Below are 13,608 nucleotides of genomic sequence, written 5' to 3'. Positions count from 1 at the left end.
AACTCGTCATTTTATGTTATAAATTTGACGGCGACGGATAGCAGCCGTCAGCCTCGGTGTAAAACAAACACTTTTTACAAGGTGAGAAGATTAACATTTATATACTTTATAAGTAAGAAAGACTATTAGTAATCATGAAGACATCGTCATGTAGTCTGACATGTATAGGAAAAACTGGTTAGCATCTCATCTTTTGTATGTTTTTTAAGTTTTGTAGTGATATAAATCATGTGGTGTGAATTCAGACAAAGTCAGTGATGTGATGTCAGGAGGGAGGAGGTTCAGGTTGGTTTCTAAGCCAGGTGTTTACAGTAACTCCCGTCCCTCACTTCCCACATCCATCATGGCACCTGAATGATTCAAGATGGCTGAAAAGTAGCACCATCTTTGCGCCAAAACTTTAAAGTAAATTATGGAAATGTAGTTTTGTAATTTCACATCTTGTGTTTAATTTTGTAGGCTGTACCTGCGCTCCCGGTGCGGCACAGGCTGCTGGTGCTGCCGTGTGATGAAGGTGGTTCCCCACACAGGACTGCTGTGGCTGTTTCTGAGCCAGCCCACAGGGGGCGACGACGGGTAGGAGGTGCTGCCAAAGCCATGGTCCGACTCGGTCTCTGCAGCGAGAGACGAGGCCGAGCTCCCCATCTCCACAGATTTAGGTCAAATAGACCCTGCTTTCTTCCTGATACCTGTTCGCTTCTGTTTTCCCTGCAGCACAGAAGTTGAGGGATCCAGATCTGAAGCAGGTGCAGCACACCGAGGTCCTCAAGAACAGCACAGACCTCCTCCTCGGCTCAGGTACAGACGGGCTGCTCACAAATGTTGGTGATCTGCAGGTAGACGATCCAAAGTCGGCTGCGTTTCCCAGAGTTCATGCGAAAAGTTCTGAATAGTGGGAGCATTTTTACTGATTCCAGAGGTCGAAATGTAGTTTTTCTGATGCAAAGCCTTGCAATTCTCTCCTTGCATTTTCTAGGCTTGCGACATTCTGCAGCAAATCTTGTGCATAGCATATGAAAAGTCCTTGGAAGCGCTTCCTGTCCTCTCTATTAGACATGCTCAGAAAATCAGCGTTAAACACCTGAAATACGTAGGTACGCAAATCTGTTTGTTGAGTTTTAACACGACATACATGTCAAGAAATTGAAAGTTGGAAGTGAAAGTAGCCTGAAGAATTATTTACAACAGGGAAGCTGGAGGAAATTAATGCACTGGATTTCAAGGGAGGAGTTTTGGCAAAACAACAAGTATGCAAATCTCCAGGTTTCCCCTTTCAGAGGAACAGCTGCTGTGGAGATTTAAAAGCAACATATCAGCTGCGTCTCTCTGAAGGTGAACATGTCATATCACAAATATGTAAAGAGGGGATTCCTTCTTGGGTTAAAATAAATCAAAAAGTTCTTTACACCTCAAGAGTTATCCAACAGATTTCCCGAGAGGTTGGGCTGGAGTGGGTGCTGGGTGTCACGCTGCGGTCCTCTGCCAGCTCAACAGCGGGGATTTGATCCTGGTCTTCCTGTCTGAGAGCCGCAGCTTAATTTCTGTCTGATCCCGCAGCCAGGAGCGCGGCCGGTCCAGTTCCTGCAAGCTGGCTCGGGTTGATCTGGACGCGTCTGCCCGTCATTGCGAGTCTCTACGAGCCGCGCGTCTTGACGGCGAAACTGACACGGAGGACAAACTTCACAGTGTGCATTTGGACCGAGGGATGATGGGGCAGGAGACAAAGTATCGAGCAGTAATTAGGTGGTCAGGAAAGCAGCGCGCCGGTCCACTTTAGCCTTATAATGAACAGCAGCGCTGCTGGTCTCCCCTTCTGCGCCTGCGTCCACGTACCACAGATATACAGATCCCAGAGAAAACCTCTTATCTTCTGCCGGCTTCATTCCTGTCTGCGGGTTTCTCATATTCGCAAGCCGAGCCTCGCTGTCTTGGATTCGGATTCATCCTCGTTCCCGTCCCGGTTGCTCATCGCGACATCCCGATCCGTCCCAGAACCACGTCCGAACATCTCAGCCTGCCTTTCTCCAATTCCACGTCTCCTCCATCATTTTTAATTCTCCCTCACTGGTAGCAGCCTGAGCGCAGTGGACTCGGATGCAATCTCCTCCACGGATTACTGGAGTGTCAGCAGGGCGCATGCGCACTGGCCTTTGCCAGCAGAGAAAAGCTGCGGGGCTGCGTTCAAGAGATTTAAATAAAAGCTGAACGCCGAGCCAGAGCCTGGTGTGAATGGGATCCCAGAGTGGAGGCTCCCAGACACAAGGCTCCCACGTCCCAGGAAAAACAGGCTGCACCTCAGAGGCGGTCCAAACCCGAACGGGCCGTGGGCAGAATCTGATCAGGGGAACCAATTCCAGATCCACTCATCTCTGCAACAACCTCTGTTAAACTTCATGGTTAATTTATAAATGTGTTGTTTGACCCTTGAAGCTGCAATGTGTACTATTTATTTATTTTTTTAAAGTTTGTTTTTTTAAACATATTTGTGACAATAAAAGCTAGTAGCATTAATGCACTTTTAAACATTCAAATTTAAGACGATTATGAATTAAATTTAAGACCTGTAACATGACAAAAACATAAAAAATAAATCAATTAATTGTATGGGCTGACAACAGAAGTTAGCTTAGATGCAACCGTTGGCACCTTGACTCTTTCACACAACACTAGAGTCTCGTTAGTGTTTTAGACGAGATTAAATATTCTGCCACAACAAAATTCAAGACCTGTGGATAACGAATTTAAGGGCAAGTAATTTCATTATGTCATTTTAAAGCCTTATGTGAATTTAAGATTTTTTTAAATCAATTTTCATTAAAAAAAAATTATGTAACTACAAAAAGAAAATTTAAACAAAAATCTACAGTTTCCTAGTGGGAGCTGTAATAAGTGTAAAAAACTTACAAATTATTTTAATTTAATAATTTATTTACATACTGAAATCAGTTGAATAGGGATTGATTATATATCAATATTGGCCAGTAATCTTTTTTTTTTTTGACATATCAGATTGATTTGTAAAACTCGGTTGATTTTAAATATAATATCAATAAATATTGGGTTTTGGCCAGAAGAATAATACTGACCCAACTTTTCGTTTCATCCACAGATAAATGCAGATAAAATGGGATAAAGGGAAAGTGGTCTTCACATTAGAAAAAGACTTATTAAGGGAAGGAGTGGAAGTCCAACTTCATAAAGTGCTTCCAGCTAATAATGAGGAACAAAAGCATAATGCGGTTTGTCTGCGGCTCATCAGGAGCCCAGGGTTGTTGTCTCTTCAGCTGCTCATCATGCATGGAGCTTCAGCTGCTGGCTGCGCTGCAGGGCTTCGCAAAAAACAAGTCTGCCTTCATCACTGCCCGAGTAAAAACAGCTTAATTTAATAATCACACCTATCTGACTGTAAAGAAGACATTCTGATGAAGCAGATTAAAAATATATAAATAATAATAGTTTAAAAAAAAGTCTAGCTTTTTTTCCCCCTTTGACTTTAAGCTTGGGTCAATATGAGACCAAAAAATAAATGAATAAATAAAGAAAAAATAAAATAAAAATATATCTAATTAAAAAAATATATGAAGCGTCATTTTAATAAAATATTTCCTTATGGCTTTTATATTTTATAATAGATAATTTTTTGAATCACTACATCTACTTTTTTAAGATAGATTTTAAAAAATCTAAAAAAAAATTAAAAATCTACCTTAAAAAATAGATAAAAGTAGATTTTTTAAAAAGTCTACTTTTTTTTAAAGTCGAGTAGATCCGTTTTATGCAATGGAGTCAACCCTCTTGAAGAAAGAGAAAAATGGATGGATGGACGGACGGACGGATATATTTTTAATAAGAACATTTCTGCTCTGTTCGTTTTATTCTCTTCATCTTTTATGTTTCTACTTAGTATTTTAAATAGTTCCTGATTTGTTATATTTGTTAAAAGGTCAAAGTTCAACAATGTGAGAAAAGCACAATTTTCTGTTTATCCAGTCAGTATTTAGAACACAAACTAATGTTAAATTTTAATTGTTTTGTTTTATTAATTCAGCATATTATGAAAAAATTTTGCCCTTTGTTACGGAGAGATGGTCAACCGTTTTAAAACAAGAAAAAATTCTGGATTTTAAGAAAATCACTGCATGATCCATAATAGCAATCCACTTTTTAAATCGATAACGTCCATCCCTGATGTCATTATTTCAATTTTGTAACTCATTAAACGAGCAGCGGCTCAGTTTGCTTGTGCTTTGAGCCGGCTCTGCCTCAGTGGCGGCAGGTGCAGCGAAGGGTTAAACGGAGGACATTGCAGACACTCATCACTGCTCAACTGTCGCTGCACATTACCGAGAGAAGCCGTCAAACTTTTCCTGTCCTCCGCTCTCTTCCACTTCAAGTCTCTTCCTTGGCCTCATTTCTTCGACAAACGCGGCGCTCAGCAGCAAATCGAGCGCGTGACGCGCAGCCATATTCATATCACAGGAACTCACCAAACCGTACGCTTTCCTATGGATCTTTTGTAGCCGACAAGGCAGTGAGTCAACAAATGAGTAACCAGTGCTGCTTATTTGCATAAATAGGTGCTGCAGGAGTATCAACCATACAAACTGCTAAATCATCGTGTGGAGGCTCAAACTGGTTTGTCTGGTCTAAAACTTCTGCTGGGAATCTCCTTACTTATGGAGAAATACAATAAATAATCTAAACACAGTGTTAACTGTGATCAAAGCAGATAATTAACTCATTTTAAGTTGCATACAAAAATGGTTCAAAATTAAAGTAGCTACAAGGAAAGAGAGATTTATTTTAAAAAAAAACAACTAAAGGTCATGACGAATATTAAAAACAATTGTACTTCAATTAGAGGGAATAAGTTGCTGAGAAAATGAAATGTTTTCTTTTATGAGTTTGTTTGGAGATAAATATATAGAAAACATTCTTCTGCTTTGATTTTGATGATGCTTTATGGATAACAAAGTGAAGACACATTTTTCAGAATACAATTACAGGAAGTTAGATATTTAACTATTTCCCTACTAGTTTGGCCTCTTGTTATTTTTTTTCTTTCTTTGTTGACTTGTGTATGTAATGGTTAAAAATGACTGAATAGTAAATAAATAGAACTAAGAAATGAGGAACAGGTTGCAAAGCTCTGAGGCTGCCAAGATGACTATCGCTGTAGGCAAATTCGTTCTATTCCTTCAATGAACGACAAAACTTACACAACAGTATCTGGGTGAAAGTAAATTCTCAAGCACACTCACAATCAGCAGGATTCAAAAATACTTCCATTACTGAATCAGCTGCATGCACAGTTTGTGGGATTAAACATGGCGGGAAGGAAATAAAGTAAAGGGTCTGCAGCCTTTTGTTACAGGGATGCACCTGTCTGAGAAGCATCTGTTCACCCAGAAGAGCCGGAGGTGCAGCAGCTGACACAGCCGGTGCCAGAGGGAGCGGTCGGGTTTCATTTTGGTTCTCAGAGGGACCAGAAGCGAGGATGTGAGCTGATTTCATGGTACATTGCAGATTTTTTCACCCAAATATCCTGAGTGACCCAAGACTCTTTTCCCTCTTGTCTTCCCAGCAGGCCTCCTTTCACGCAGTACAAAGACATTAAAACGTCGCCGTACATCCGCTGCAAAACTAATTGAGCCTAATTTATTACATATTTTAAAACAACTGGATTATCTACTTTCAGTTTACATCTATACAATTGAATCCATATATTAACTGTTCACAGAAACAGTTATAAATCTGTTTCTGTAAAATCCAACAGCATGTTGAATAATTGTTATTGAAGCATTAATATGAATAATTCAGATTTTTCTTCAAAATCAAGACACTTTGTTTAGTTTCACTAATAGATAAGCAATTTATCTACCAAACTGGGTTACACAAAACATACCAACATACATTTAGTACCAAAATGCGTACTGTTATATATAGGACAAATAAATTGTCCCTGAAATTATTGTGATAAACGATAATATTGTTTTGAGACCATTTTCAAGTAATGATACATTTTTACAGATCAATAAACTTTAAATTCTGATGAACATTTAACATTGAACTGGAAGACTTTTTAAATATCCAAAATAAATAAACAAACCAGAAACAACAAATAAAATGAATCATAAAGACAAATCAGTCCTTCAAAATAAGAGCTGATTGAGGCCAAATCATCAGACTGAAAACTTTTATCTCCCAGGTTTTGGTAAAAAAAAAAAAAAGAGAGAGAATAACAGTAAATTATAAATTTGTTTCCATCTATCATACTATTATTTACAGACATTGACAAAAATAAATGGACTCATACATAGACATTTAAAGAGAAAGTAAATGTCCAGGTGAATAAATGCACTGCGATAATTGAAATATCAACCTTATAGTACCCAAAACATCAAGAAGTGCTGAAATTAAAAACCATTAATCAATTTTGAAAACCATAAACACGCTGGACTTGAATTCATTTCCATATTGCAGGCATATTCTGCAAATCAGAATCTGGATTCTGATGAACGCTTCTTGAAAATAACCTCTAAACAATGTGTTTGAGATTAATTTATAAAATGTGTTTCGCTGTATTACATTAACAACCTAATTTGTTCAATATGACTGAACAGTGAGAGTGGAAATAAATGTAGAGGTAAATAAATGCACTTATATAACACCGACCCCAAAACAGAAGATTAAACGGCACCAAACCTTCAAAACCCCATTAATCATTTATATAATAATAACACATATATAACATATATTGTTAATATATATAATAATAACACTGTGATCCAGTTTTGTTCGGAGGAACTTGTGTAAACTATTTAAGGCACAACTGATTTTATTAGGGAACAAACTGTAGAGCTGTGAGACTACCACTAACCTCAGCTACACAGAGCTGCTACAAAGTGGCCAGTCCTGCAGAGACACACTGTAAACAAAGACTCTTTTCAGTCATTTGCCCGACATTACGGTACTCCTCCACTGCCGTTTACTTCCTGAACTCCTCTCAAGTGTCCTGTATTCTTACCTGGAGTCGCAGAGGGGGGGATAATTCCTGTTTTCTCAGGCGTTTCTTCGTTAACTTTTCACAGCCATGGAGACCTTAAGTTCCTCTCCTGCTCGTCATTCGGTCACTTTAACCCTTCCGGGTTTCAGCTGCGCGCGCCCCGCGGCCGCCTCATCGCGCGCACGGTTTCGGTCGGGCACGCAAAATGTTTCCGTTTATTTCCACTCCGTCCGTCAGGTATTAGCGACAATGATGCGACCGCGGAGGTTTCACCTCAGTCAGCCCAGGAAGGAAGGGGGGAATCTCTACGGAGCAAATACGGACTCGGACGTACGTAAACTACGTAACTTTGCGCTTACGTGACGCAAGCGTCGATAAACATCAAGGAGCGCGTTTGAGATGCGTTCGAGCTACGTCACGTTCCCCGACGTAACGTGGGTTGAAGAATGGGAAAATGGCGAAACTCCATTTCCCATGTTGGTATTTTAGCAAGGATATCCGGATATGACCTCCGTCCCTTTTTTCACAAATATTATATTAATCCAAAATATTCTATTAAAATGTGTGGATTTGATCTCAATCTTATATTGTATAGGTTTTGTTTGGTTTTCTTTTATTAAGCATTGAAATGCTTGTAAGTGTATATGGGCCATCCACATTTCAGACGATGGACATGTAGCGCCATCTACTGGTAATACATGAGTTTGCAATGTGTGAAGCTGGGTCTAATACACATGCAATATTAAGGCAAATTTATATGCCTGGATCATTTCAGCAACACTGCAATTCAAAGTGCTTTACATAAATAAATAAAAAATGAGAAAACTACTTAAATCGAATGATATGAAAGAGAAAAGTATAGAAAAGTTGCAATACAGATTGAATTATCAATGTTCCAATTATTATTAATCAAAAGCAAACAATTCAAAACTATGTAATGTGCTCTATTTTCCTACTTTTAGTCAGAACACCATTCTGGATCGACTGCAGCTGGAGGACTGACTTTTCAGGAATATCCATAAAGACTTCCTGAAAACTAATGAATGTTGGGACATTAGTCCTTTAATCCTGGAAATGTTCTTCAGATGACAGAAGGTCGACTTTGTAACTATATTTATGTGGCCTGGACAATGGTTTCTGGTTTTCAGCTGTAAAAGAATCATTTATAAATAGAACAAACTTAGAATCCAGAAAAACTCCAAACTTAGAAAGTATAGAATCAAACATGGAGAACAAACATCTAGTTTTATCAGAGCAAGAATCCAGAGAAACCTATTATAAATTACTAACTATTTATTCTCATTCTTATTAAACAAGAGGAACCAATATGTAGTTTTATGCTTTTAATTTTCTTTTCTATTAGTTTATGCAGAGAAACTCCTATTAGTTCATTAGTTCATTGGAGTACTTTTTGTTTTTCTTTTGCTTTTTGTGATTTTGTTTGTACTTCCTCTAATTCATGTGAAGCACATTGAATTGCCTTGTTGCTGAAAATGTGCTATATAAATAAAATGACCTCAACTTATCTTACCTTATTTTTATCTTTTCAAAACAACACTCTGCTTCTGCTTATCCCACCTGTCAGCCAGAAGCACTGGCTGCATAGGGACCCGATTGGGTTTTCTTCAAAACGTCAATGCAAAATAAGTTCCCTCAAGATAAAATGTAACATGTGAAACTGTAGTGAGTCTGGATTACGTCTGCTAATGCCAGTGTCACCCAGGTTGTTTGAACCAGGGGGGCTGAAAGGATTAGGAAGATTTCAGCTGCTCGGATAATGAAACCCATTAAACTTTAATTGCTGAGGGTTACAGGTCCTGCATGACAGCAGTTATACTGCCAGTACTGGACACAATAAAACAAAGGGTTAGAGTGAGAGAGCTTTGTGATTAAAGGTGCCATTCAGTTACATTTGTTTTTCTCTGAGCAAATGACAATAAACACACAAGGAGATATTGATTTCAACGACAGGATTAACATTTTTAAGACTCCCTGTGAAGGTCTTCTGTACAAAACGCTTCCACTGCACTGTTTTATTCTTGGCTGCAACCATAGATAATACAACTGAACAACTTTGAAGGAGAAATTTGATTTAGAAAGAGGTAAATAAGGAAGAAAAAAAATACAAATAAAAATGCATGAGATTAAGGGAACTAATAACAATTGCCCTATGTGTTTTTTTATTTTAAAGATCAAATTATTAAACTGAAATGCTATGTTCACTAACTGTCTATATAGTGGGAGTGAGTATTTTCAGTATTTTGTCTTTTAAAGTACTTATTCAAACTCCTCAAACTTCCTTTCCATCTATGCTTGCTTTGATGTGAAACAATAACGGCAACTTTGAGATGTTCAGAAAAAACATATTTCTGATATTTTGACTCCTACATATTTCTGATATTGTGACTCCTACAGTCACAATATTAGGTCTCAATCGAGGTATATTTTATTTTATTTATATTACTTTCAATAGCGAAAAAAATCAAACCAGTCCAAACTCTGGACAGCACAACTTCAGAGAAATAATAACAAAAAAAATTGCATCTAAATTTTCCATTTAATATAAGCCCTTATTCTATCAGTTTATTTTTTTCTTTTGTCATTTATGATTTCTGACAACTATTTAGTACAAAAGCATGCAAAAAGCATTCAGTCACTTAATGTTATAAATTATTTTTAATTTAAAAAAAAAGTTTTGTCCACAAAAAAGCTTTGTATGAATTTAAATGTATTATCTTCACATTTCACAAAATCAAGTCAACTTTGATCAAAAATATCCACATACCAGTTTTGGACTTATGTTAACGTCAGCTATTAATGTCCTGTACATTTTGAGAAAACTTAAAAAGGTGGCAAAAAGAAGAAAAACAGAAAAGAAAATGTACATTAGGCAAGTTTCCATCTTCTTGTTTGGAGCAATGTGTAAGTTTGTTAAACGTTGATGCTAAGAATGGCTGCGATAAACAAGTTCCACACATCTCAGAAAAATAAAGAGTCCTGGGTGCTTGGGCTTTAAATCTTTCAGTTTTGTGTTTTTCCACAATTCTTCAAATGAATCTTTGTTAAATTATGTTTTACTATTTGGGGCATCAATTAATGTCACACAAAGATCTCACTTCCGCCTCAGAGTAGCTAACAAATGCTAAGTGCTAGCAGGATAACATGTTAAATTTTTCAATTTTGGTCTGGGAATCTGTGGGGATTTTATTGATTAATGATAATGTCCAGGTTGTCATCATTTTTGTTGGGACCAATAAGCATCTTTAAAATGACTGGAATAAAGGCCTTTGTCCTGGAGCTGCTGCCTGGTGGCTAGTTGGGAGCTAACGGTGGTTAGAGTTCAGTTGACCTCAGTTAAGTTAGTTTCAAATTTGTTATTCTTTCTTTTTGTATGTAATTGTTTCTTGTTTATCATTTTTGAAGAATTAAATTTACATTTTTATATTTTGAACACCTTTTTTGTCTTCTTTTGGAAGTTGGTCCCCCACAATGCGTATGAAATGTAAAGCGAAGTTTGCAACATGGAATGTTGAAATCCCAACTTCCCCAATTATCGCCATGTTTCCATCAATGTTTCTTTATGAAGTGTCGCCTCAGAAAAGGTTGGTGGAAATGGCGAATTTTAAATAAATTTGGCAAATGTTTATGCTTACTTGAGGTGGTTTTTGGCTTTTCTGAAAAAGAGTTGATATGCAAAAGAGGAGATGGAAACACATTTGCGGAATAAATTCTGATTAGGCTTGTTGGTAACAATTATTTTAGTAATTGAATGAAACAATTGATAAACTAAAATACTGGTAAATACTAATGGAAATGCAACATTAGTATTGGATGTCGAAATCGGCCCAAATTTTCATATTTGTGTATCCCTAAAAATTACTTTTCTATAGTTTAGAAAATTAAACTGTAGCATTAATAGCTCACTTTTTAAGTTAACCTGGACAAAAATATAGAAAAATTTGAAGCTATATTTAATTTACAATTCAATATTAAAGCAGCAGGCTCACAAATACACTTCTAAAACAAATTTCGAACTCAAGTTTATTCAGTAAATTTAATAAATAAACTCTTTAGTACCTGCGTCACACAGAAACACTTAAGACCAATCATATCTCTGCTTCTGACAGATATGTCACACAATGCGCTCCAAAAATTTATTTTTGGTGCATCCATAAATGATAAACATCAGATACAGCAGCCCGATGTGTTCAGTATATCTATTCCTCCTGAATAGGTGCACCCGCTGCGCACTTCACCAAATAAAACAAAACTGACCTGCAAACAAAGAACAAAAGGCTGCTTAAATAGGGGTGGAGTTTCCTAAAGCTACCACATGAGGGAGGCACAACATAACAAAAGAACAAACAAATACAAAATTAACCAAAGTATTCTATAAAACAAATAAAGCAAAACAAACTTTAACTTAGCACAAATAATAAGTGAATATTTAAGTGAAGAAATTAACTAAATTCAGATCAACTTGAAACAAGTCTCCCCCTCCAGTCTCTTAGAAAATGGTTTGTTCCTGGTCCCTCCTCCAGATGATTTGACAACAGCACCTCAAACAAAAAATATGAATAAACTATTCAGACAGATATTAACTAAAGTGTGCACCCATTAGAAAATATATTTCTAAATGAAATAACTAACATAACTGTAACTAATATAAAGAGAAAATAAATACTAACACCGTGTGTTGGTGGTAGGAGCATCCACCACACGCATACACTGTCTACTTTTTAACTTCAGCGGCCATATTGAAAAGGTCCTTTTAGCTCCAGTTGAGTTTTCCGAAAGGGAAGTCGGAATTTCCGGGTTCATACCGGAAATGGAATGCACCATTATGACTTCTGTGACGTCACCAGAATAGAAACTTCCTGGGGGTGTTGGAGGAGGTTTCATCTTGATTAAAAGATAATTTTACAATAAAATAGCAAAAATAAATACTGAAAACAAACTGCAGGAGATATTGTTCTGTAGGTGGAAAACTATGTTACAAATGAATCTTTACATTAGCTTTAATCTCTGAAGTTCCTGGAAACGTCCTCGTTCAGTGTAGAAAACCTCAGGGTTGTTAGATGGCAGTGATTTACCTTTGGTGTTGGACGAGGCGGAGCAAAGTAAAGTGAAGCATCCCCTGGCAGAAGCAGGCAGGAGAAGAGAAAGAGTCTGGGCGGAGGAAGTTGCCCCACGGCTGGACGCTGATTTCACACATGGTTTGAGACTCGCAGCGCCTCTACGGGGTTAACTACACACTAAAGCAGAGAAGCAAGCCTTTTATTATCGTTGGGCTGCGGAAAATAAATCTAAAAGAGACAGGGACGGAAGCCAAGGCGAGAACAGCCCCGGGGAAAAGGCGTAAAGACAAACTTTCTTCGTTAAGTAAAGGTAAGAAAATGAATGCACGCTTCTTGCTCCCGTGTCTGACACCTCTCTGCGTTTTCTGCGGGAACTTCCCGAGAGCCTAAAGTCTGTGGGAAGCGCTGAAACTGTCCTCGGGCCAGCACACTTCTCTCAACTTGTGTGGAGGATTGTTTTCAAAGGCCACCCTGCTCACTGTTGTCATGACGATGCTCGTTGGGGGGACACAAAAGGCTCCAGATGCGGTCTGCGCAGCGTTGCTATAAAACTTTGTGTCCCGGAGAAAAACATCTTGGGAGACAACAGAGACGGTTAATTAAAGCGAGGCTTCTTTATTTGTCACTGGAGCAGAAGGATATGTGAAAACTGTTGGGCTAAGGTGTGTCCTGTGTTTATATGAGACCCACTGTGACCCTGCTGCTCAGGAAAGGGATGCTTTTAGCGGCTCTTTGCTGTTTTATGGCCAGCACACATGTGGAAATGACTGACTTCCACAATAGTGGAGAATGAGCAACACAATTGTCTAAGGGGAAAAGGAAAAAAGATGTGTGTGTGTGCAGGTTTTGTACGGGAACAATAAAAAAGTATATGAGGTTGTGTGCACGTGTGTGTAGAAGTAAGGAAGATCAGGTCAGGGTCACTTTCCAGGGTCATGCATGAATATGCAGACAGACAGAGAGACAGGGCTGATCAGGAGCCACACAGGCATGAATGAAGCTAATGACAAGCAGGGTAAGCTCACGCCTGCAGTGACTCACTTTATGATACCTGTTTACAGACTTGTGCAAGGGAAGTTTTCATAACTCCAGGTGGTAAAGTATGACACAGTCATGGACCAGTGCCATACTTACTACGGAGTGCAGCGCTTGCAAGTAATTCAAGCAACACTGTCCGTTATTATCATTCCTGCAGCCCAAACCAGTAGTACTTAAAAGTAGAAACTGGTGCGTTGAAGTTTATATTTACTTAAAGGAGAAATTTGAAGCTTAGTGTTTTTTTAATATTAGGATGAAACATTTTGGAGCGCCTGTGAAGTTTTCCGTAAACTTTTATGAGTTTTTGTTCAGTTTTGAATCATTGTTCACGTTATGAAGGGAAACGATACAAACACATTTAAATGTTTTTATAAAGTGAAAAGTTAAAAAGTGTCAGATTTAGTTTTTGTTGTTTTTTTTTGACACTGTTCAATCTTTGTTTTCACAACACAAAACTTTCTAACAATACTGACACTAAGACAACCC

The 13,608-nt window shown here is 37.9% G+C and overlaps 1 protein-coding gene across 2 annotated transcripts in view; it reads right to left on the bottom strand.

Annotated features, from left to right (window-relative positions):
- capn15 (calpain 15) overlaps nucleotides 1-7,297 on the bottom strand; it is a 51,814-nt gene extending 44,517 nt beyond the window's left edge. Inside the window, exon 1 of one of the 2 annotated variants that reach the window (XM_055057893.1) lies at nucleotides 7,028-7,297. Coding sequence is in view for 1 of the 2 variants with exons in the window: in XM_055057892.1 (XP_054913867.1) it covers nucleotides 467-645 (179 nt within the window). In the remaining variant the exon portion in view is untranslated. Of the gene's footprint in view, nucleotides 1-466; nucleotides 2,365-7,027 lie in introns of those variants that run through there. The other variant, XM_055057892.1, reaches the window with a different exon arrangement.
- Between the last annotated feature and the right edge of the window lie 6,311 nt (nucleotides 7,298-13,608).

Source organism: Poeciliopsis prolifica, unplaced genomic scaffold (genome assembly GCF_027474105.1).
Source record: "Poeciliopsis prolifica strain line A6 unplaced genomic scaffold, Auburn_PproV2 SCAFFOLD049, whole genome shotgun sequence".
NCBI lineage: Eukaryota > Metazoa > Chordata > Actinopteri > Cyprinodontiformes > Poeciliidae > Poeciliopsis > Poeciliopsis prolifica.
This window is presented reverse-complemented; position numbering and strand designations above follow the sequence as displayed.